This window comes from Branchiostoma floridae, chromosome 18 (genome assembly GCF_000003815.2).
Source record: "Branchiostoma floridae strain S238N-H82 chromosome 18, Bfl_VNyyK, whole genome shotgun sequence".
NCBI classification, from domain to species: domain Eukaryota; kingdom Metazoa; phylum Chordata; class Leptocardii; order Amphioxiformes; family Branchiostomatidae; genus Branchiostoma; species Branchiostoma floridae.
Window position 1 is genome coordinate 8,947,198 of NC_049996.1, and position 24,212 is coordinate 8,971,409.

The 24,212-nt window shown below is 41.0% G+C and overlaps 1 protein-coding gene and 1 long non-coding RNA gene across 2 annotated transcripts in view; one reads left to right on the forward strand and one right to left on the reverse strand.

Annotated features, from left to right (window-relative positions):
* The first annotated feature begins 339 nt into the window (after window positions 1–339).
* Window positions 340–24,212, forward strand: part of LOC118406065 (NEDD8 ultimate buster 1-like) — a 27,432-nt gene continuing 3,559 nt past the window's right edge. Inside the window, exons 1-10 of the mRNA XM_035805923.1 lie at window positions 340–538; window positions 12,694–12,823; window positions 13,350–13,508; window positions 13,994–14,064; window positions 14,233–14,303; window positions 20,721–20,879; window positions 21,357–21,555; window positions 22,099–22,285; window positions 22,673–22,780; window positions 23,411–23,563. Coding sequence (XP_035661816.1) covers window positions 498–538; window positions 12,694–12,823; window positions 13,350–13,508; window positions 13,994–14,064; window positions 14,233–14,303; window positions 20,721–20,879; window positions 21,357–21,555; window positions 22,099–22,285; window positions 22,673–22,780; window positions 23,411–23,563 — 1,278 coding nt within the window. The 5' untranslated portion in view covers window positions 340–497. The remainder of the gene's footprint in view (window positions 539–12,693; window positions 12,824–13,349; window positions 13,509–13,993; window positions 14,065–14,232; window positions 14,304–20,720; window positions 20,880–21,356; window positions 21,556–22,098; window positions 22,286–22,672; window positions 22,781–23,410; window positions 23,564–24,212) is intronic.
* Window positions 8,133–9,612, reverse strand: LOC118405700. The gene is made up of 3 exons (XR_004829930.1): window positions 9,074–9,612; window positions 8,753–8,915; window positions 8,133–8,428 (listed from the first exon to the last, which is right to left on the reverse strand). It is a non-coding gene; the product is annotated as an uncharacterized LOC118405700 (long non-coding RNA).

Below are 24,212 nucleotides of genomic sequence, written 5' to 3' on the forward strand. Positions count from 1 at the left end.
GATGATCAAAATATGGCACAAGATGACATGGGAGATGTTGGTGGAAATCAAATCACGCTGAAACATGGACTTTCTTCCATGGATTCTGCCAGAATTACAGACTGCGGTGACTCATCAAGTTTGGTTATAAACAGTTATGAGAATGATATAACATCAGTTGAAATGAAGAGGAAGAAAGAGGCAGATGACTGGAAGCTGCGAGAGGAAGATGATAAGGAAAACTCTGAGGAGTGGTGGCCAGAACTGCTGGATATAACAAATGAGCCAAGTCCTGAAGAAACACAAACAGCAAAATGCAGCACACCAGGTCAGTTTACCAACATCTGCGGTGGAAAGGACACAAGAAGATGTTTAACGGATGGATGTGTACAGACTGTTCTGTCCCATCCCAATCAAGAAATCTGCCAAGACAGTGCAGAAATGGAGACTCAGGAGGATGACAACAATCAGATCATTTCAAATTGCCACCCAATACCAGTCATACAACCAGCTTTTGTATGCAGGACAAGAGACAGTGGGATGCATCAGTCTACACCAGGTGAATCTTTCTCTACTGTAAACAACAATGTTAATATTCCTGTACAACTGCAATGCTTGACAGAGAACAGCGATTCGTTATTGGCTGATGGGAGTCAAGTGGAAAATGTATTACATAAGGAAGACAACTACTCTGCTGTCCCTTTGGTCAACTCTTCTACTTACAAAGAAGCAAGCCAGCAAGGACTTGTCACAAACCCTCCTCCATGCCAGCCAGCTTCCACGGTATACAACTATGCATTCCTAAACTTGATCAACGAGGGAACGTATGGCGTGGTGTACAAAGCCATGCACAAGACAACTGGGGATGTGGTTGCCATCAAAATGCTAAAGAGTGAAAACCAGCCACATGGTGTCTCCGGTACAGGTCTACGAGAGGTCAACATCATGTCAAAGGCCAGACACATCAACGTCATCTCCTTACGAGAGGTGGTGTATGGTAACAACATAGACAAAGCCTACCTGGTGATGGAGTATGCGGAAACAGACCTGAAGCAACTGATGTACAACTTGCAGCGGCCGTTTTCTGTCAGCGAAACAAAAGGTCTGTTGGTGCAGCTCCTGTACGCGGTCCAGTATCTCCATGACAAGGACATCTTGCACAGGGACATCAAGACGGAAAACCTGCTCCTCAATCTGCATGGAATTCTCAAGGTCACAGACTTTGGCTTGGCAAGGACGTTTAGTAAGGGAGACAAACACCTGTCCCCCGTAGTTGTGACCCTGTGGTACAGAGCACCTGAGCTTCTCCTGGGGAGTAAGACATACTCCACGCCAGTCGATCTCTGGTCCGTTGGATGTGTTTTTGCCGAGCTCCTGACTGGCAACCCATTTTGGGACGGAGAATCTGAGATTGACCAACTTCACCAGATATTCTGTGATCTCGGCACCCCAAGCGAGAAAATATGGCCCGGGTACTCCAGACTTCCCTTTCTAAAAACGTGCATCCTGCCAGATTTTCCGTACAACAGGCTACGGCGGCGGTTGGGATGGACACTGACGGAGCTCGGTTTGCATCTCCTAAACTGGTTCCTGACGTACAGTCCTGCAAGACGAGTTACAGCGGTGCAGGCACTACAACACTGGTATTTTCAGGAGGTGCCCCTTCCCCTCGACCCACAGTTCTTGGCTGCACAGGTGTTTACATCTCCGTTAATACACCCACAGTGCTTTGTACAAGGATCAGGAGAGCCACAGCCTACCATGGTGTATAGTTACCCCACTAATAATATCAACTACACTCATGGCTGATAGTTCTTCCCAGCACTTACAAATGTGACTGTATCATTTTGCAGACTCAAATATCAAAATTCAAATACAGATTTTTCTCAAACTTGTTGGAGATGCAAGTTGACTTGTCTTCCATTTCTAAAATTCAGACTTCTTAGAAATGATTATAGTGGGATTTGATATACATAGCTGAGAAGAGCTCTAATGTGTGTATTATATAATTATTTTCAAACAGAGCTCAACACTTTTACTTTTACCAGTGAACTTGTTCAGAATCACTAATTAGCAGCAGATCCACAAGTTTTACAGTGTAGCACTGTTTTAGCAATGTAAAGGTTGAACCATCTCACAACATTGTTTTTATCTGTTTGTATCATGTACTCAAAAATCTGTTGATGCTAGAACATTGTTTTTAGATGTAGTTCAGCTCATGTTGATATCGATTATATGGATGACATTAGCAGCCGCATCAATGTTCAGCAATGTTTGTCTGTTTCCAAAAATGAAAATTTTCGACCATGCTAGTGTAAATCGCACAAAGCAGTAGCAAATAAGCAAATGTATGCCATAAATTGAAATAAATATTGGAAACCACATACTAATGTTGTAGAAGGCTAAAGTCAATTTCAAAATGGCCTTTTATTTATACATTGTATCTAAAATCAAAATGATACATAGCAATTATGTTCAAGATTGCACCAGTTTTGAAAACATGGAATGTATTCTGAATGATTATGAAAAAATCTTAACTTTTGGCATATGTTTGTCTCTGAATTCTTCTGTGGAAATTAATACGTGTTTGTGTATGTTTAGCATTCATTATGCATCAATCATTACATTATAAGTAATGTAGCCTGGAGAAACTACAGCATTACGCATTTTAGCATTACATAGTGCTTTATCTCTTGCTCAAGAAAAATGACAAAGGAACCATCAGAGATATACTGGTTACAGTATTATTACTGTAATTCCTGGTTTTTTAAATGTACTTTTATGTTCATAGTTTTCACAGTGATGACTGTAACGTGAACTTATCATTACTGATATTATATATAGTGATAACAAATAATACACGAGACTTTTCTAATGCCCACCTGCCGCCACAGTGAACATTTAGTTCCGAGAACAAGTTAAATCTTCTCAGACCGTGAAAGTTTGGTACCGAGAAGACACAGGTATATCCGAAGACCGTCGATTGATGAATTCCACAGCTGTGATATTCATCACTTAGATGATGAATTCCACAGCTGTGAAAATGATGAATTCCACAGCTGTGATATTCATCACTCAGATGATGAATTCCACAGCTATGGAATTAATCAATAGTGCTGTGAGATTCATCGATCTACTGATGAATCCAACGCCACTTCCGTCCCTTATACTGGCGATCGGCCGTGAGATTCATCGATCTACTGATGAAACCAACGCCACTTCCGTCCCTAATATACTGGCGATCGGCAGTGAGATTCATCGATCTACTGATGAATCCAACGCCACTTCCGTCCCTTATACTGGCGATCGGCCGTGAGATTCATCGATCTACTGATGAATCCAACGCCACTTCCGGCCCTAATACTGGCGATCGGCAGTGAGATTCATCGATCTACTGATGAATCCAACGCCACTTCCGTCCCTTATACTGGCGATCGGCAGTGAGATTCATCGATCTACTGATGAATCCAACGCCACTTCCGGCCCTAATACTGGCGATCGGCCGTGGGATTCATCGATCTACTGATGAACCCAACGCCACTTCCGTCCCTTATACTGGCGATCGGCCGTGGGATTCATCGATCTACTGATGAATCCAACGCCACTTCCGGCCCTAATACTGGCGATCGGCCGTGGGATTCATCGATCTACTGATGAATCCAACGCCACTTCCATCCCTAACACTGGCGATCGGCCGTGGGATTCATCGATCTACTGATGAACCCAACGGCACTTCCGTCCCACTGGCGATCGGCCGTGGGATTCATCGATCTACTGATGAATCCAACGCCACTTCCGTCCCTAATACTGCCGATCGGCCGTGGGATTCATCGATCTACTGATGAATCCAACGTCCATTCTGTCACTAATACTATAAAGCCTTTGGTCGTCGGATTCATCTACTGTAATTCTTGATTTTATTGCGGTAACTTAATTTTAGCGTTTTTAGCGCCCACTAGTCGAGCGCTAAATTTTCATTACGCGACTTTTTCATTACGCGAATTCACCACCACCCCCTCCCTCTAATGTCGCGGCACCGATTTCTGGTTTTGTTATATACGGTCACGATCTAACTCTTATCCTTTACAAAAACGTGCACACATTACACTAGTAATTCACACAGGAACAAGAAGTTCGTCGTTCTTCAAGAAATAAAACATATATTTAAATGGAAAGTTTGTCGTCATTTCTTTTACAAAATGCAGTGAAAGCATGCTGACGCAAACAACACAAATTCGTTACGAGCTGAGCTGCATATTTACACAATCGTATTTATCAATATTATTCTACGCTACGATTTAGAAGTTTGTCCATAAAATATACAAAACAGTTACGAAGTTCACGTTGTGCTACGATGTTACACAAGACTTAGAAAATGTCCGCGTCATCTTAGCGTGCAGACAACAACAGCAAAAATGGCGTCGCAGAAAAAAATACAAAGCCACTACGGAATATTTTGTGTAAATCTACGAATTTCTAGGCAGAAATACAGTCAAATTCATAGCGTCAAAGCGCAATATGTAAGGCGTGTTTTTTGTGAGCTACGAACAATTCGGAATCAAACCCTCATTACAAGAATCCGCCGCCACCCAAGCGTACAAACAACAACAATCAACTTTCAAAATGGCGCCGACCCTGTGCCGCATGGTTCTCACAAAATTATTTCTGCGGCGCCGCATCGAGGTCGGCAACCTTCAAGTCTGGCGATGTTTTTTGTGTGAAAAGTTTGCGATCTTGTTCGTTCCATGGCGGGCGACTTCTTCCAGAAACGTCTTTTTGATCGAATGCGTGGCTGATTCGAGATTCGCTGACGTTCCTCACAAGTTTTCGCTACCAAATTTCGCAATCTTGGTCCTGCTTCCGGAGTATGGTGGTGGTTCCCGCTACGTTTTTTCTCGCTGTTCGCCGCCTGTATGGCTTTCTCGGCTTCCTTATTCACGACAGCAGTATCAAGTGGGCTGTTGTCATCGTTAGGTCGGCTATGTCCGTCAAAATTTAGCGGGCCGCCGGCCGGCCAGAGTCGGCGGCCGTCAAGCGCGTTTTGAAATCACCGCGTCGGTACGCAAGTTGTTTATTATTCAGAACCACACGCACCGCCGGCGTGTATGTTATTTCTAGTCATGTATTTTTCGGACTTTAGGCATGTAAACTATCGAGGGTTTTGGTGATATTCATCCTATTTTTTCACATATCCGACTGAAAATTTAGCGGCTCCTTCACAACGCTAAAATTAAGTGACGCGAGTTACTCCATTTTCCCCAAAACGCTATAATTTCCAGACGCGAGAATTTCAAGAATTACAGTATGTAATGATAAAATCTACTGTCTATGGCAGTGCGGATGCTTCTACAGAGAGCTTTGTAATATTTTTTGTACTATTCTTTGTTGTGGGACTCACAAATTCTAGCACTTATCGACAGCAATGAGCAAGAAAAAAAGTGTACTGAGAACTTTGCATTTATTGGTCACATATTCATATTAGCACACATTTGAATAAAGTTACAATCAATCATCAAACCAATGATCATCTGGAAATTTCTGCAAGGAATATTTTTTTTTTGCTGATTTTGGAGTTTTGCGCTTTGAGGCATAAACATTTCAACTTCTTGTAATTCAAATGAATTGCTAACCATGTTGTGAGCTGTCCAGTACAGTATTGATATAAATCTTTATCTGCATGTTTTTTTTTCCTGTTTGATTACATGTATAACACACTATTTACATTGACTCCCGCAAAAAAAACACTTGGCTGACACATGTAACAAGGTCGCTGTTTCCTAGAATAATATTGATTGTTTATTTGCAAAATAATACTCCTGAGGGCCTGCAGGACCCACCTATTACCAAGTAATTAATGGCAGGATAGCTTTTCCTAGGTAATAACATTCCAAACATTACCGTGGCGTGAACTAGCATTCCTGTGGACACATTCCTGTACAAATGGAGCTGACAAATGCTAGAATTGCACACAATACTAATTAGCAATAGAGTTGCACTGCTCCTGTGGCGTGACCAATAACAAAAGTTGCACAATATACACAAAATACCCTGCACTTACAGTCATCAATATGTAGTGATAATATCCACGGGCATTCCGTCGCTAATACTGACAATTGACTGTGGACTTTATCAATATGTTGTGATGAAGTCGAACGCAGCGTAGAAAGAAAAAAATCACTCAAATCTTTAATACCACCCGCTACCGCAATGACTGATGGGATAGCTTGTGTTCCATTTTGTTCCTTTGTTTTCAGTCACATGCTGAAGATTTTTGTTCAGCATGTGACATGGGGTGCACTGGAAGAGTAAATTCTTGCACTGGGAATTTCGGGCTAAAGTGTCATTAGTAGAAGTGACTTTTAAAGAAAAGTGTTCCATTTTTGCACATGGGTGATTTTGGAATAGTCTATTGTTGCATGGGGAGGGAGATGGCTGAAATATGCTGTACTGTAAATGCAGAAACGTTCTCGGTGGATTAAATGAACTTCGCGGTTTTCACGGCGGCCACTTCACTGCGAATTTAAAACCGCCGCGAACATTTTTCCATAACAGTAAGAGACTATAGTGCATGTTGCTACAGTGAAATAAAAAACACCGCAAAAAGTCCATGTTATCTGTTGATATGTTAAATTTTTCAGGCCATTCTTGAGCAGCATGTTGAATAAAGTCTTTATTTGGCTCCTTATTATCAACAAAATTGTTTAAAGTTTTGAAATGAGTCAAACATTCTTCTGGGTTAATGGCATTATCATCCTTCTGTTGAACATTATCTTCCTGTTACAGTGATTTGATTTCCCTCCAAGATTATATTTTTGTGGATTTTCCTTACTAAGTTTTCTGAGATTGTTTAATTGTATTTCTTTGAAGAGTCTTTTCTCTGTCTTGATTTTCTTCTTGTACAATTTCGGATTGCAGAAGTATACGTGGCGAACATCAAGTTTCCACAAGCACTGAAAACGGAGTGGCAAATTGTTTTATTTTGTGTTTAAGAGATGCACATGAATGGTTGAACCATGGTTTACTTTTCTTCTTTCTTTTCTTGTTATTGTTGTGGGTAATTTTACGCAGACATTTATCAGCTACATGTGTGATTTAAAAGTTAAAGTTAAAGTTGCCCGTACATCAGTAACAGATGCGTAGGGGTGGCGCCCATCTCCATTTCTGTAGCCCTTGGGCCACACATGTGAAAGCCACTACAGCAGGGGGCTGGTCTGCTGGTAGTGATGTGTGTTTAACTTCCATACTCTTCCTCATTCCTCAAGCAGAGAAGAGCTATGTCCAGTATCAGGGTGAAGTGCACGAAGTTAGGGTGTAAGAAGTTGTACGAAGTTGTACTAAGTTACAACCGTTTCCCACTGGCTTTGATGCTATATCGGGAGTCACAGATGACGTCAAAACATTTATTGGATGACGTAATCTAACTTCGTACAGTAGGCAGGGTAGGGTGTCAAGTGTACGAACTTGTCCGAAGTTGTGCAAAGTTACGTGACGTCATCTAACTTCGTACAGTAGGCAGGGTAGGGCGGCATGTGTGCGAATTTGTCCTAAGTTGTACAAAGTTACGTGACGTCATCTAACTTCGGACAGTGGGCAGGGTAGGTCAACAAGTGTGCGAAGTTGTCCTAAGTTGTGCAAAGTTACGTGACGTCATCTAACTTTGGACAGTGGGCAGGGTAGGTCAACAAGTGTGCGAAGTTGTCCTAAGTTGTGCAAAGTTACGTGACGTCATCTAACTTTGGACAGTGGGCAGGGTAGGTCAACAAGTGTGCGAAGTTGTCCTAAGTTGTGCAAAGTTACGTGACGTCATCTAACTTTGGACAGTGGGCAGGGTAGGTCAACAAGTGTGCGAAGTTGTCCTAAGTTGTGCAAAGTTACGTGACGTCATCTAACTCTGGACAGTGGGCAGGGTAGGGCGGCATGTGTACGAATTTGTCCAAAGTTAATTAATACATAGTAAAAACTTATATATGTGTAAATAAGATACACACCACTCACGCATATAAACAAATAAAATATAGATGCACATTAATTAGCACAAAATCAATGTTCATGCATTGTAAAAAATTTCATTTATTTCACTTTTTTTTGTCTTTTATTTCTGCTCTTAACGTTTGTTTTAACAATGCACACAAAATAATTTAAGCTCACTCTTAATATTATATTTCCCTTTTTTTACGTCACTTCTAAATACAAGTACCTGAAAACATCTCCCCTATCTATTTATAAACTACATGTATTGCAGTCATCTTTCACTACTTTGTATCATAAGAAGTAGTAGTTGTTATGTTATTCCTTGTAATTTAACAATTAATTGAAGTACTTCCACCATTTAGTACATAAGTAAACCCAGCAGACGGACTACCACTGTCCGTATGGTCTTTCCGCAACTTCGTGTAAACATCAGTCACAAGTTCTTGAATCCATTTACAGATAGTAGATTTCCCAGCGCCTGCCAAGACAACAGGTAAATGTCATTTTGATCCCCGCTAATAGATGTTTAAAAAGAATAGAACAAATGAAATAAAAGCAGCCGTGGCGCAATACAGAGATTGAAAAACGACACCATTCTACGAACGCATTCCAGGTTCGAATTAAAAAAAAAACACCTGAGCAAATGACGTAAATGTCTGTTGGTGACGTTAAGCAAAAGAATGTTCGACAAGGTATGGTTCTAGAAATGACGGTTGTAAATTTTGAACATATAACGTTATATCTACATTGAATCAAACGTTTGATTTGAAACAATAAAAAAGGTGTTTAGAAGTAAATCTACCTGTTGGCAGACAGATGGCTGTCCACAGAAGAACATTTTCCCTCCATTTGGTGTCAGGTGGAGAGACTTGTGCATGGCTTACAGCAAAAGCCGCGACCGTGATAAGGCTATATAAAACAGCCACCGTTGGCACGCACAAAACAGATGCAACAGCACAACATCCCTGTGAAGAATAAGACAAATCTTAATAAAGATAAGTAATCTGCATTCTGATAAAAAATATGTTGTTTTGTTAGATGTAACTTCTAAAGAATAGAAGATTTATGAATCAAAAGTCAGAACTCAAAACATATCAAGGTGCGATTAATACGACTAACCCACCTGAACAAGTTCTTCCGGAAAATCCTTCCAGTCAAACTCGACTTTCCAGGACGAATGGAGATCTGTAGCCTTCAAAGATTTACTGCACGACATGATATGATATAATATTGTCCGTAAATCCCCCGTTAAAAAAGTCTATTTCGTCAAAGACACGGACTAAAAAGTAGCCGTGGCGACTTCATCGCCACACGGTTTCAAACTGTTAGACTGAAAAACGACACCGTTCGAAGAACGCATTCCGGTTTCGAATTACGAAAACACCTGAGTTAGTGACGTAAACGTCAGATTGTGACGTCTAAGAAGATGAGAACATTAGAAGAAAGGTTCTAGAAATGACAGTTGAGACATTTGAACGTAACACAGAAAACTTGTAGACGCGTAGTGGAGTATATATATCGCCAAAGTCAAGCTAGGCGACATCTTCCTAGGAATACGCGACCTGATCAGTACACCCGGCTGACTGTCCAAAGTTTAGATGACGTCATGGTTAGCGTGACGTCATAACTTCGGACAAGTTCGTACAACTCCGTACACCACCCGGCTGACTGTCCAAAGTTTAGATGACGTCATGGTTAGCGTGACGTCATAACTTCGGACAAGTTCGTACAACTCCGTACACCACCCGGCTGACTGTCCAAAGTTTAGATGACGTCATAACTTCGGACAAGTTCGTACAACTTTGGACAACTTCAGACATCTAACTTAACTTAGGACAACTTCGTGCATTTCACCCTGATACTGGACATGGGTGGCAGAGAAATCAGCATGTACCATTTTTAAAGTCTTTGGTATGACTCGGCCGGGGATCGAACTCACGACCTACCGAATGCAAGGCGAACACTCTAACCACTAGGCCATTGCACCGGTTGATTATATCACATGTGTGATTATATCAGAAAATTCTTTTACTGCATTGTCTACGTCACAAAATGACATAGCAGTAAAGTTTTGTAAGATTTTTTTTATATCGAAGGATCCTGTAATGCCTCTGTAAATTTGAGTTTGGAGTTATCATCCCAAATGTACTTAGTTGGTAATGGGTTTGTTGGGGCTTTAGCTTGTTTTACATAAGGTGAATAGTTAGTTGAGATAGAGCATCAATTAAACAGTAGTCTGTTGGTTTAGTATTGTTTGTGATTGATTGAAAAACAAAGGAGCATTGGTCAAAACAAGTCATATTCCCTTACCACCCAAGCCACAAAGCACAACATTGGGAAGCAGTGAAATTTTCTTGCATACAGTCTGTTGGTTTAGTATTGTTTGTGACTGATTGAAAAACAAGCTTGGCCTTTTCTGGCTGGGAAAGTTCGTCTTGTCATTGAAGGGAAACTTGAGAATTCTCACCTACCTGTCTAGGCCTAATTTCTGACAAGAAAGACTTCAGACAGTGTAACGATCTCAATCGTTGAATTATTGTGAGAGTTTATTTTAGCAATAGAAGGGAGAGTTGAATCCAATGAGCTTTTATAAAACTTTAAAAGCTTTAATATAAAAGCTCCTTGCTAGAAAAACCTCACGGCCCACTGAATAATATCAACATACGTGTGGCTTCTTTGCTGCGTGGGACACTGTAGTGATCAGGAGACCCCGGGACTAAATGGGCAGCCATAAGCATATCGTTAGTTTATTTACGCATTTTGATCGCAAGGTATACTAGTGCCCAAAATTTTAATAGCATATAACGACAAGAATGGCGTCGCTATATCTTTTCGATGATAAAACTCCTTAGTCTACCATCGATATTTCAAAACAGGGCTATAATCTGCTACACATATTGAATTCCTAATTTACCATATTGTTCGCTACTTTTGAGTTACATATGTCTGCATATTAAGAGGGAATTTCGTTTGTGAACAAAAATCTTCAGCATGTGACTGAAAACAAAGGAACAAAATGGCACCCAAGCTATCCCATCAGTCATTGCGGTAGCGGGTGGTATTAAAGATTTGAATGATTTTTATATATGTGTATGTAAGTTTTAAATTTTAGAAATGATTCCGGCCATGCAATTCATCAAGCCTCTGTTAAATCCATCCCTGTGGAGAGGCTAAAAATTAAAAAAAATTGATGACATAGAGATCATTAACCTAGCTAAGTAGTAAAATCCAAGACTGTATCGATGAATCCCACGGCCGATCGCCAGTATATTAGGGACGGAAGTTGCGTTGGTTTCATCAGTAGATCGATGAATCTCACGGCCGATCGCCAGTATAAGGGACGGAAGTTGCGTTGGTTTCATCAGTAGATCGATGAATCTCACGGCCGATCGCCAGTATTAGGGCCGGAAGTGGCGTTGGAGTCATCAGTAGATCGATGAATCTCACGGCCGATCGCCAGTATAAGGGACGGAAGTGGCGTTGGGTTCATCAGTAGATCGATGAATCCCACGGCCGATCGCCAGTATAAGGGACGGAAGTGGCGTTGGATTCATCCGTAGATCGATGAATCCCACGGCCGATCGCCAGTATTAGGGATGGAAGTGGCGTTGGATTCATCCGTAGATCGATGAATCTCACGGCCGATCGCCAGTATTAGGGACGGAAGTGGCGTTGGATTCATCAGTAGATCGATGAATCTCACGGCCGATCGCCAGTATTAGGGCCGGAAGTGGCGTTGGACTCATCAGTAGATCGATGAATCTCACGGCCGATCGCCAGTATTAGGGCCGGAAGTGGCGTTGGATTCATCAGTAGATCGATGAATCTCACAGCACTATTTATGAATTCCACAGCTGTGGAATTCATCATCTGATGAATATCACAGCTGTGGAATTCATCATCTAAGTGATGAATATCACAGCTGTGGAATTCATCAATCCACGGTCTTCAGATATAGCGAATTACATTCTCTTCTAATATCTGCTGAAATGTTTCTGAAATGCAACTGTTAGTAACTGTTTAGTTACTTCCAGTCGTAGTCCAGTACTGATATTTTGCTAGGGGAATGTTAGATGCCTTCTTTATGTACACTCTGGCTCAAGGTTCTAGCCAGCATCCATTGTTCTGTCCTTTGACGGAATTTTGCTGCTGGGGACGGAAAAACATTTTGCCCATCCCGTCCTCTATGACAGACAAAAAAATCAGCATGAAAAGATATTGATTGAACCAAGCCAAGTCTACCAGCAAAATTTGCCTCTCAATATCATAAAAATAAGTGTTTCAATGGGTCTAGATTTGAACATTTTCTCGGGGATCATGCTCCCAGATCCCCTAGGATCATCACGCCTTTGACAGGATTCCATTTAAAATCCAGGGGGCAGAAAAAAAGTTCAAGCTGGCTAGAACGTTAACTTTGCTTGGTCTATTGAAATGTTCTGTAGCAGGGATCGAAATACTTTTTTGTTGCTACATGCAAAATTGCAAGTTGGCAATTTGAAAAATTTACATGCAAAATACAACTAGGCAACAATCGCGACAAGGATCGCAAGCTTGAATCGGCAAAGTTTGATTACATGTAGTGAAGCTACCAGGGAAAGTTACCGGCAAAAACAAGAAAAAGAAAAAGACAGACGTCCATATGTCATTCTGTCTAAGAGTAGGGTGTCTAATTCCTCAGTATTTTTACTATAGGACAGGTATTTCCAACATGCAATATTGCAAGTTCAGAATATTTTTACGTAGTGAGAAGATGAGCAGCATCCACACAGAAGAGGTGCAGAGACAGCTGCGGGAGGTGCTGAACAGGGATAAAGTCAAACTATGGGAGTCTCCCTACAGCAGAGAGGATGGGACAGCTGACCAGATACCTGAGGTATGTGTGTGAGACAGAGACTTAAGTCTGCTTCTTTAACCACCTCTCTCCAGACTTGTTATTTTTCACCTTGAGGCTTCAATGTTACCCTGTTTGCTGTTTTTAAACTTTCTCCCTGCTGACTTTTATTATTATGTTCTTGCAAATACAACTTTGGAGACATTGCAAATGCAGTATGAGACTTTTAGATTCTTGCAACATGTTTTTAGAACGAGTTCCTTTTCTGGCCTGGAGTCCAGCTTTGTTTATTCCCCTTTCACTATTTGAAGCGGAATAATACTAACAAGGCTTGACTCCAGGCTACATGAATTTGCAGTCAAACTGGGAGAGGTACAAATTTCTTCTCTTACTCTTAAGCAATGAATGTTCAAATGAATCATAATAAGCTCTTAACTGTTGTTAAATCTGATGTTTTTCTTCAAACACATTAAACATGAAAACAAATTGAGCATTTCTGAAAATTAATATGAACACAAACCTCAGGACTTATGACTATATGACTGACAGTAACTGTTCACTTGTCCAGAATCTGATACTGAAGTATTCAGATGAGTTGAGGCTGTCCAAAGATGTGGTTGCATCCAACATGGAGGAGCTACGACTTCACGCCGTGCGGAAGCTGGCTTCCCGGCGCAAATTCCAGACCTCGGGCGTCGCAACCCTTAAGGTCAAACTGGCTGGAAAGGTACAGCAACAAGAAAAATTCAAGTTCTTTCATTTTCTCTCATGGTAAAATATATCAGCTTACATTGGTTCTGATCGTATTAAGAGGTGGGAATTTGAATTACTATCAATTTGTTCTTTTACAGGCTCCCATCAAAAGGTATAAGCTCATGTATAATCATTTTTTGCATTTAGAGATTCAGTACTCAGAGTTATAGAAATTGTACCCATATTTCTAGTAAGCATTTATGGCAGGAAAAAAAAACTAAGTGGCATAGAAGCATATTGTTCTTCTACATAAAGCATAGTCATTCATTCTAGTGACGCTGAAGAACAGTGATGGATGTCACTCAAAACGTCCAGAAGTAAATCTCCATTTTTGTCCAGTTGTAGAGATTGAATTGTCTTTAAATATTGTTAACCTAGATGTCTAGCCTTCATAAACATGTCATACTATGCAATATGTATCAGATATGGAGATAATGGCATCATATGTCTTATTTTCAGGGGAACCTCAAATCCAGCAGTTTTGAGGTGGAGACTACTTTGCAGATGTTGGGGAAAGACTTCAAGAAATTGTAAGTTATGAAAGATTTCTTTTCTCAAGTTAGCTCCAATACAGATCACTTCTAGTCTAACCTTCATGATTTTTTCTAGTCAAATGGTGTTTAGGCCTATTTTGGTAAACATTCAGGTTGTCCTAAATTTTCATCAACCAATCAGGAGTACCGGTAACTTTGTTTCAGACTGTCAGAGAAGTGCGGCCTCGCAGCTGACCATCTGAAACCCATTGCAGTAGGCAGAGTTATTAAGGATGGTGAGCATGTCTTACACTGTTGGGGGATGGGGTAACAAGTATCTATAGTATGGTATGCCAAAAAACTGAAGCAACTGGGTATGATTTTGGAAATGGTCAGACATTTCAGACAGCATCCACTGTCAGGGACACTGAGGAAGGCTGGTTGAAGAGCAGGTTTTATATCCTATCTTCATTTCCTTTGCATATCAATTCATAGGTAAGGTATGGCCCCTTTTATCATGCAAATTATTTCTCATTTTTTCTCATGAAAGTTTCTGTATTGAAGTACATGTTTGATTTTTCTAAAAAGTGGATCAAGGATACCTACTGTCTGTATAAAGCTACTGTCAGTTAAATGCAGAAACTTTCGGGGCAGTTTAATGTTCGCAGTTTTTGCGGTGGCCACTTCACTTAATTTTGATAATGATCCACAATGATATTTGACAAAAATGGCCAGGTAAAAGAAACTCAAAAAAAAAATAAACACATAAAACATGCATAATAGTCCCATTTGACAAGACAGGTGGTGGCATATCACAAAAGGCAAGACTGGCTTCCTACGTCATGTGTCATTTGCAGTAACATTAGCGTCAGATTCAAGTACCACTGTACGATGCGAATGTCGCCCACGCACCATTAACGATATAACGTTAGAACTACAAAGAAAACAAAAGTAGTCTTGCTAGTACTCTTGGTATTAATCTGGCTTTGGTCAGTTTCTCTTGCTAAATGCTCTTCGCTGATAGTTTTCTTCTGTTACAGAAGTTTTATGCTTTGCAAGTAAAGGTTTTATAGTTTTGTAGCTTCGCAAAGAAGGCCATGCTTTGTTAGTAGCGAATGTAACGTTACGTATATATATGAATGACATCCGTACGAGCAGCAATTTTTATCCTAAAAAAACGTTATTGACTGTGTTATACATTAAATATTTTGATCTACAATTTGAGCAGATGTATATGCCATATATTTAACCTTGAATGGGGGGGATACAAACTTAACCACGTTTGGGATAGCGCCACCTACCTACATAGACTACATATACCGACATTAATCAGAACTCCAGTCAGAAGCTCTGAGGAAGGTGTCTGAGAGACTCCATAACTTAAGCACTGTAAGCACATCCTGGTTGTGTACAAGAATTCTCCTAAGTTTGTTGGGACCCAAGCATTAAGAACCTTGCCAGGTTTGACTGTATGCTAGCTATCCAACTGATAATTGCGTAATGTTAGCCGCACATTGGCAACATCACATTCGGAGCACGTCGTTCGTATAGACGGTTAGAGATCAGAAATAGCTTTAAGGAGGAACTTGTGGTGACAGCGTGCGTAGGTCCAAGCAATTAGTCTTGACAACATGTTTGTGGAAACTTTTGAGTCTCAATGTTGTCCTGAAAGCTCGGTCCTTCACTTTGAACTTCGCGAGGGTCTGTATGGGGATTCTTGGGTGGATTGAATTTATATTCCACGTGGTTAGACCTTAGTAAGACGCCGAATAATTGGATTTGTGCCCTCTAGCTGCTAGTTATATTACTGTACCGGAACGTTTTTTCGGAACATCATCCATTTCTTTTTTATCTGAAGATGGTACGGTCTTCAATTTAAAGTATTAAATAGGTCTTTGGTTGACAAAGAAGTGACAGAGCTTTTGGGCCTCCTAGCACCTTTTATGGAAGTGCAGGGGCCTTTTGTTGCTTGCTTTTTAACATTCCCTTACGATCACACTGACGTGCGACACACGGGTAAAATTCGTGACCTCTACATACAAAATGGCCGCGGCCAAAATGTCAAACCCTCGTTTTTGGCCCCAAATTACATGCTCAAAGTTAGATACAAGATACTTCAATGGGAATCACAATTTCGCCATTGAATTAAAGACGAATTCAATTCACAATTATCAAAATTCATACTAAAGAAATGATCGCAACTAGTTTGCGCCCATTTGGTATATTTTACTAATTGCGATTTTTTTTAAAATTTTCACAACATTTTCGCAAATGTCAGCGAATGTCTATCGCATATATAGATTTATCCTCAGGTAACCCCAATAAGAGCAAGATACCAGCCTATACGCTTCACGAATAATCTACTTGCAACGCTCCACGTTGAAATGTACAGAGATACAGTGTCACAGAGTTCCGACTTCGATTAGCAACGAATTTGAATGGTTCGCTACGCATCACAAAAAATAAGGCACGCGCAACCTCCCTCGTTATTGCTGTAAGGCTACAGCAAGTAGATTTTGTGGTTGATATCATGCAGAATCCAAAAAATAATGAGATAGCGCGAAAAAAAATGTGTAAAAAAACAAGATGGCTAAATTTTCAAAATAGACACCATAAATGTCGTAACAAGATTTGAAGTGACAAACGTGGCGTCACTAACAAAGTATTCTTTCCTGTATTAAAGAAGTGAGCTAGTGTAGTATAGGTGATATTACTGTGGTACACTGGTACCACTAAGATTACAGTCATGGCTTATATATTGGTTGCACTTTTACAACTATTCAAGTTTCACTTCTGCAACAATAGCCATGTCTACCTCTCTAGCGTCACTTTTACAACTATGATAATTAGTACAGCACAACATGTTGCATATATTGGTCTATCTGACCATCCCCGAAGAGGGAAAAATTCTTGATTTTTTTCTGAAATCAGACGATAATTAATGATCGCTCGGATGTCATCCATAAATTTTACTTGCTGTGGCCTAAAAGAGGCATACAAATCCTCCCTCGTGATTGGTCTAACAAAAAATCAATACCATTCTTTCTGGTTGGCTGGTTTTGTGAGAACATGTGTAAGACTAATTGGACAGCTTTATTGGGGAGGTCTGATATGTGAGGGCGGAAATGGGGGTGTAGGGGAAGTTCTCATTAAAAGCATGTCGGTGCCCACATCAATAAGCACATGACAGTTATACGGGCTGTAGTTTTTAGATAGAAAAGGCGTTGGCGTCGTTTTGGTGTAACGATTAGGGTGTTTGGCCTAGGACCTAGAGGTCCCAAAGGTACCGATGAATGAACGAAGACCTTTGTTGCACATTTTTGCCACACCGGGCTAAGTACAGGTCACAACAAGACATGTTGAAGAGATACATTTAACAGATACAAGATAAAACTAACGTTAGATAGGTTCAACTTCTTCTCGCTTTTCAGTTATGTTGGATATAGAAGAACAGAATATGTTTTATAATCGATGGTTTGTCTAGTTTCATTAGAAATATGAATTTTTCTACAGAACCTACATGTAAGTGTATGAAATAGGGGAATAGATTTTGTATAAGCATGTACAGGTCATTTCACTCTTCCCTATACAAACTACAATATACTAACAAGTACCCTCGGGAAAGGAACCTTACAGTTACACGGCTTTTCTCACTCCACCCAGGTGTAAAAATGGGTACCTGACTTAAGTTGGGGAGGTAAAAGGCAATGGAAGGAGAGGGATGGGCTCCACCTTCTAATACCATAACATACTGCACCTATGGCCTCAAAAAGCACATGGGACTACCTTTAACTTTACCTTTTCAACATGCAAAAACACAATATAGCCCCTGGGCAAAGATATTTGGTCGAAAGCAATTGTAACGTTAAAGGAGTTCCATTTTGCCATGGAATGCTTTTATATTCTCGGCACATTTCTCTCTATAACTTAAGTAAAAGAAATGTCAAGAGACTCGTTGCCGCAGGCAAATTTGAATACATCTTTAGATTTTACAAATTACAGCTTTCATGATATAGAAATAGAAATACCTTTTGATTGCTTCGTTATTGGAAAGATAAAGTACTAGTAAAAGCCCACAAATCGCCCTGACCAATTGTAACCAGAGTTTCTAGCTGCAAGATTTGTTTTTTATTTGTGTTTTGAAGCTTCTAGTTCCTACAAAAGCCAAGAAAACTTGTGGTGGTTTCAAGTTCAAAATACTTCGTAGCTAACGTCCTTAAGGATTGGCAAATGCCAAGGTTCCCTTGTAATTGTCTTCCAGGAATTTTGCTTTATATATTAATTAAGCTGTTTTATAACTGACTTAATTGACGTTTGTACTTAAGGTGAGGTACTTAAGATCCATTAGTACATCCTAAATATGCTAGAATGCATTTGACAAGACAGGTGGTGGCATATCACAAAAGGCAAGACTGGCTTCCTACGTCATGTGTCATTTGCAGTAACATTAGCGTCAGATTCAAGTACCACTGTACGATGCGAATGTCGCCCACGCACCATTAACGATATAACGTTAGAAGTACAAAGAAAACAAAAGTAGTCTTGCTAGTACTCTTGGTATTAATCTGGCTTTGGTCAATTTTTCTTGCTAAATGCTCTTCGCTGATAGTTTTCTTCTGTTACAGAAGTTTTATGCTTTGCAAGTAAAGGTTTTATAGTTTTTGTAGCTTCGCAAAGAAGGCCATGCTTTGTTAGTAGCGAATGTAACGTTACGTATATATATGAATGATATCCGTACGAGCAGCAATTTTTATCCTAAAAAAACGTTATTGACTGTGTTATACATTAAATATTTTCATCTACAATTTGAGCAGATGTAACATCCATTGGCATAATACCGGTCGGTTTACTGCAATTTCTCAAGCAATGCTAATTTGGCAAATGATCAACGCATCATTTTCTCCAGTTACATGTTGCTGTTACAGCTTACCTTTGCCACTTTTTCTGTGTAAATTATTTTGTCTCTCTGGTCCTGCTAAAAACATAATATCGTAATTGGAACACACCGCGGAATTGCACGGAGAACGGGCGCGTGGTTGGAAGGGGGTGCACTATACCGGCCGAACGAAACACGGCACAATTAACTGCCGCTATGTACCTTTATACATCCTCTGTAACACAGTTGTTCCTTTCTTTCCTGTTAGTAGTTGCACAAAACAAAAATCTGCATGAGCATACAAAAAGTCATGAGAAAATGGGCGTATACTGACAAGAATTTTCATTTAATTTTGGTCCGTCACAACCGCTATGACGTAAAACTTTACTGCTGGCCGTAGCATTAAAAATGGCGGGAAATGGCGGCGTACGTTCAATTTGACCCATTCAGCCGTAGATCCGGGCGATAATGCAACGGTTCCTCACACTTTTACACGAGTTGTAGGTCACCAAAAGAAATTCAAGATTGCTGTTGAATCATGCTCGTCTTGTGCCGTGAGCACATGTGATTATTATCTACAAATGTGGCGATGAACGTGACAGTGTGTTTGTCCCACGACGAGCTCGCCTGCCCCGAAAATGACCTGAAAACTTTTGGCCTTGTTGTCTTCGAATGCATTGTTATCGATGCTTTGTAAATTATGTATTGGACACCTAGATGTCTGAAGTGTGCATACCTCAGAAATAACTATTGTTGCATGTGTAGATCTCTTTAAGTTCCACTATTTTTAATCGACCGGTATAAGGCTTATGACCGGTATTATGCCAATGCATGTTATATGCCATATATTTAACCTTGAATGGGGGGGATACAAACTTAACCACGTTTGGGATAGCGCCACCTACCTACATAGACTACATATACGGTTGAACATTAATCAGAACTCCAGTCAGAAGCTCTGAGGAAGGTGTCTGAGAGACTCCATAACTTAAGCACTGTAAGCACATCCTGGTTGTGTACAAGAATTCTCCTAAGTTTGTTGGGACCCAAGCATTAAGAACCTTGCCAGGTTTGACTGTATGCTAGCTATCCAACTGATAATTGCGTAATGTTAGCCGCACATTGGCAACATCACATTCGGAGCACGTCGTTCGTATAGACGGTTAGAGATCAGAAATAGCTTTAAGGAGGAACTTGTGGTGACAGCGTGCGTAGGTCCAAGCAATTAGTCTTGACAACATGTTTGTGGAAACTTTTGAGTCTCAATGTTGTCCTGAAAGCTTGGTCCTTCACTTTGAACTTGAACGCGAGGGTCTGTATGGGGATTCTTGGGTGGATTGTATTTATATTCCACATGGTTAGACCTTAGTAAGACGCTGTGGAGGGCCCGCTCCAGGTGTTTATTTTTTTGGCTAAAATGTAAACAGATAAACAAACACTGATAAACATTGTAATGGATTTTTATCTGTTTTTAGTTTTGACATTATACAATATCTACACACTATCTCCGCACTCAAACTAAATGCGCTAATCAACAAGCTTTCTGTCAATCATCTGATCCTTCTCAAGTTGATGGGACGGTGGCCGATACCGACCGCCAATCACCTTTGACCCACTGCTGACGTCACGCTTTCGTTCAGGTCACGTGACATACAGTTTGGGGAAAATCAACTTTATAAGGTTCAGAGGACAGATGAAAGCTTGTTGGTAAGAAAGATTTACTTTTTTACCCACGGAAATTCCGCAAACTTAAAACCACTGCGAACATTTTTCCATGGCAATAAGAGACTACAGTGCATGGTGCTACCGCGAACTTAAAGCCATGTATTTGCCATAGATGTGCCACTGTCATCTCAGCACATCGGTAACAATGCTCAGGTCCTGGTCATCTGTCTGTCTGAAAGTGAGGCCGAGGCCCAACGAAAGGAGGAGCAGATGTCAAAGGTCAGGCGAGCGCGGGAAGGTGCGGAGCTGTTGGCCAACACGTTCTCTGCAGGTACTGTAGTAATTGTCTTGTTCTAGACAAGGTTTACAACTAGCCTGGGTACCATCCTGGGTACTAGTAGTTTGCTTCTGCTACCAATCTGAAGACCTGCACATTCAAACTGTTTGGTTCTAACGTCAGTTAATGAGCGAATTAAGGAATGGGTTCTAGAGCACTTGTTTGATGAAATTTTGTTTGATGAAAGTGAATTTGAGAAAACTTGTTAAACCCTGCTTTCCACAGGATATACGGAAATTCTTGTACACAACCAGGCTGTACTTGTGACCTGGAGTGCTGCTTCTCGCTGCTATATGTAGCTGATTTAGGTGGTGGCAAGAAGCAGAACTCCAGGTCAGAAGCTCTGAGGAAGGTGTCTGATAGACACCAAAACGTAAGCAAAGTAAGTACATCCTGCTTGTGTACAAGAATTCCCCTATATTCTATATTCTACCAATCTAATGAAACTATTTTGGGGCCTTCTTTCCACAGACGATGACATGGAGCATGACGGTAACCAGTATGGTCTACAGATAGCGGACCAGACCGGGCGTGCCCTGCAGATCCCGCGGGAGGAGAAGCGGGCACTGACCGTTGCCATGGCGCTGAACGAGAGAGGCAAGGCAGCGCTGAAGAGGAAACAACATGGCGAGGCCTTGCTGCTCCTACTAGAGGCTGATCGAGAATTCCAGTGAGACTATTTCCATTTTGTTATTGTTATTGGGTGGACTGACTACTCTTTGCAGCCAGGGGCTGTATTGCGAGGAAATAACAATAGGCGGGGCTAAATTGTAAGTGTCTGGAGCAAGCTGCCATTTGGTGCCACTCAGGTGACCTCAGTATGGCAGTAATTGCCCCAGCTGTGGCCATGGGATTGTAGGTTTTGAACCACTCACGCCAGGGAAGAACCCCTACTTTTTTAGATAAAGTGTGGTGGATCTTTAACATGTTGGAGGTGTATGTGGCTCACCTCCAACACGGTATCGTCATTTAATGTCCTATCCGTGGGACGACCCTAACCGAAGCTAGGTACTCATTTTCGCCTGAGGAAAGTGTGAAAAGTCATGCCTTTCCCAAAGGTACAACATTGCCATATTTGCCACAATTCATATTTCACTAAGTTACATCTACCACTGAAAATATTGGCACGTAAACGGCACCCTCAATCTGCATTTCTTTACAATCATTTGACATTTTTGTATCAAATTTGGTAATCAAATTTCCATCCATACAGGCAGTGTAGATCAGAGATCCTGCAGGCAGTAGATAACTATGCCATCCTTTGTCTGGACATCGTGTGGTGCTACCTGTGCCTGAAGAATGTGACGGCCCTCCCCGACGCTGAGACCAGGCTGCAGAAATGTGAAGAGCTGTTCCACAAGAGTTACGGCAGCAATCTGGAAAGACTGACAACTGTGAAGGTACGTTTAAGCCACAATGTCACAATTCAAGAGAACGCCAGCTGAATTTGAAGATTGGCCGAAGCTTGCCAAATTTCATAATCACTTGAGCGTTGACCATATTCGCTGCATTTTTGCTGAAGCCCACATAATTGGCAGGATTTCTAGTGACGCTCAAGAAGAGTGATGGATGTCACTCTGATTGTCCAAAAGAAATGTAGTTGTGGAGATTGTACAGTCTCTAGAAACTTTGAAGGTAAGTTCAACCTAGCTCAGAAATTTCCTTGGAAACTTCATATAGAGCTTCTATGGCAATCCGAGTTTGTTCCCAGTGTTGGATACATAGTTTAAATGTTGTACAGTGTTTCATGTTGTCTTGGTTTGTTTGTTGTTGTTGTTTACCTGCAGGGAAGCAGCGGCCAGGAGAAGGCTCTGTTTGTCCGCTTGCACCTTCTGCAAGGTGTGGTGTTCTTTCACCAGGGCCGGAGAAATCAAGCTGTGGCAGAGCTGGCCAAGGTAGCAAAATGGTTATTGCATGTTCAGTTCAGTTTATTAATAACAACAGTCTTGCAAGTAGCCAATAAAGCTACTGGAAATTACAATAAACAAGGCATTACTATCATATACATTTAGCAGCATACATTCTGTTGTTCTAAAAACGTGTAAAAACATTTACCTAATCTAAAATGACAATCTGAATACATCTTTTTGTAACGCCCTACGAGATACGTGCAATATTGTTAGATCTGATTATTTCAACTTGTGTAAATTAGAAGTAATTCAGTGCAAGACACTGCAATTTTCCAATAAACGCCCTCTTGAATCTTGGATCTTACCCCTTGCTGTACAGGCAGATGCTTTTCTACGACAGCTTCAAGTTGACGAGTCCAAGGTGACGGAGCTGCTGACCATGGGGTTCAGTGGTGCTGAGACCAGGCTCTACAAGTGTCTGAACAAACGAACAAACTAACTTGTTTGTCACTTATCCCATGCTGTACAGGCAGATGCGTTTCTACGACAGCTGCAAGTGGACGAGTCCAAGCTGACAGAGCTGATGACCATGGGGTTCAGTGGTGCAGAGCCAAGGCTCTACAAGGGTCTGAACAAATGAACACACTAACTTGTTACTTATCCCATGCTATACAGGCAGATGCGTTTTTACGACAGCTGCAAGTTGACGAGTCCAAGCTAACGGAGCTAATGACCATGGGGTTCAGCGGTGCAGAGGCCAGGCTGGGACTGCGGGCCTGCAGCAACAATGTTCAGGCTGCAGTCACTCACATCATGCAGAAACAGGAGGTCAGGAGATGTTAGCTTGTACCACATCACTAACGCTATAGCTAGTTAATTTAATTTATAGGGTATCCTATATCTGTTGCATTTAAAACCAGGGTATTTAGGGATATCAAGCCAACAGATTCAAACTGCAGTATTCTGATCAAAGTGCAGTATTTTAAAACTACTGCAATTGTAAACCACCATCTGTTGGCTTGATACTGTTTTTAGATACAATGGATATAGGTTATCCACAGATAAAGGTGAGCTAGAGTTACTCCTTGTGTATGTGTGGGAGAGTGTGGTCAGGGGATGTTGGCTTTTGCTGCATGGTTAAAGCTAAGATGTAGGAGAATTCCTTTACACAACCAGTTTATACTCACATAGCTTACGCTGGCAACATATAGTGGCGAGGAGCAGAACTCCAGTTAGAAGCTCTGAGAAAGGTGTCTGAGAGACATCAAAACGTATTAACTGGTTGTGTGAAAGAATTCTCCTATATCCTTAGACTATATTCTACCAACCTGGTGAAATCATCTTCGGGAAATGGTTAGTACAGCTAGTTCATTTAAATGACAGGGTGACCTATATTCTGTTGTATTTAAAATCCGGGGTATTTATGGGATATGATTATGAAGCAAACAGATGGTGGATTCAAATTGCAGTATGTGTG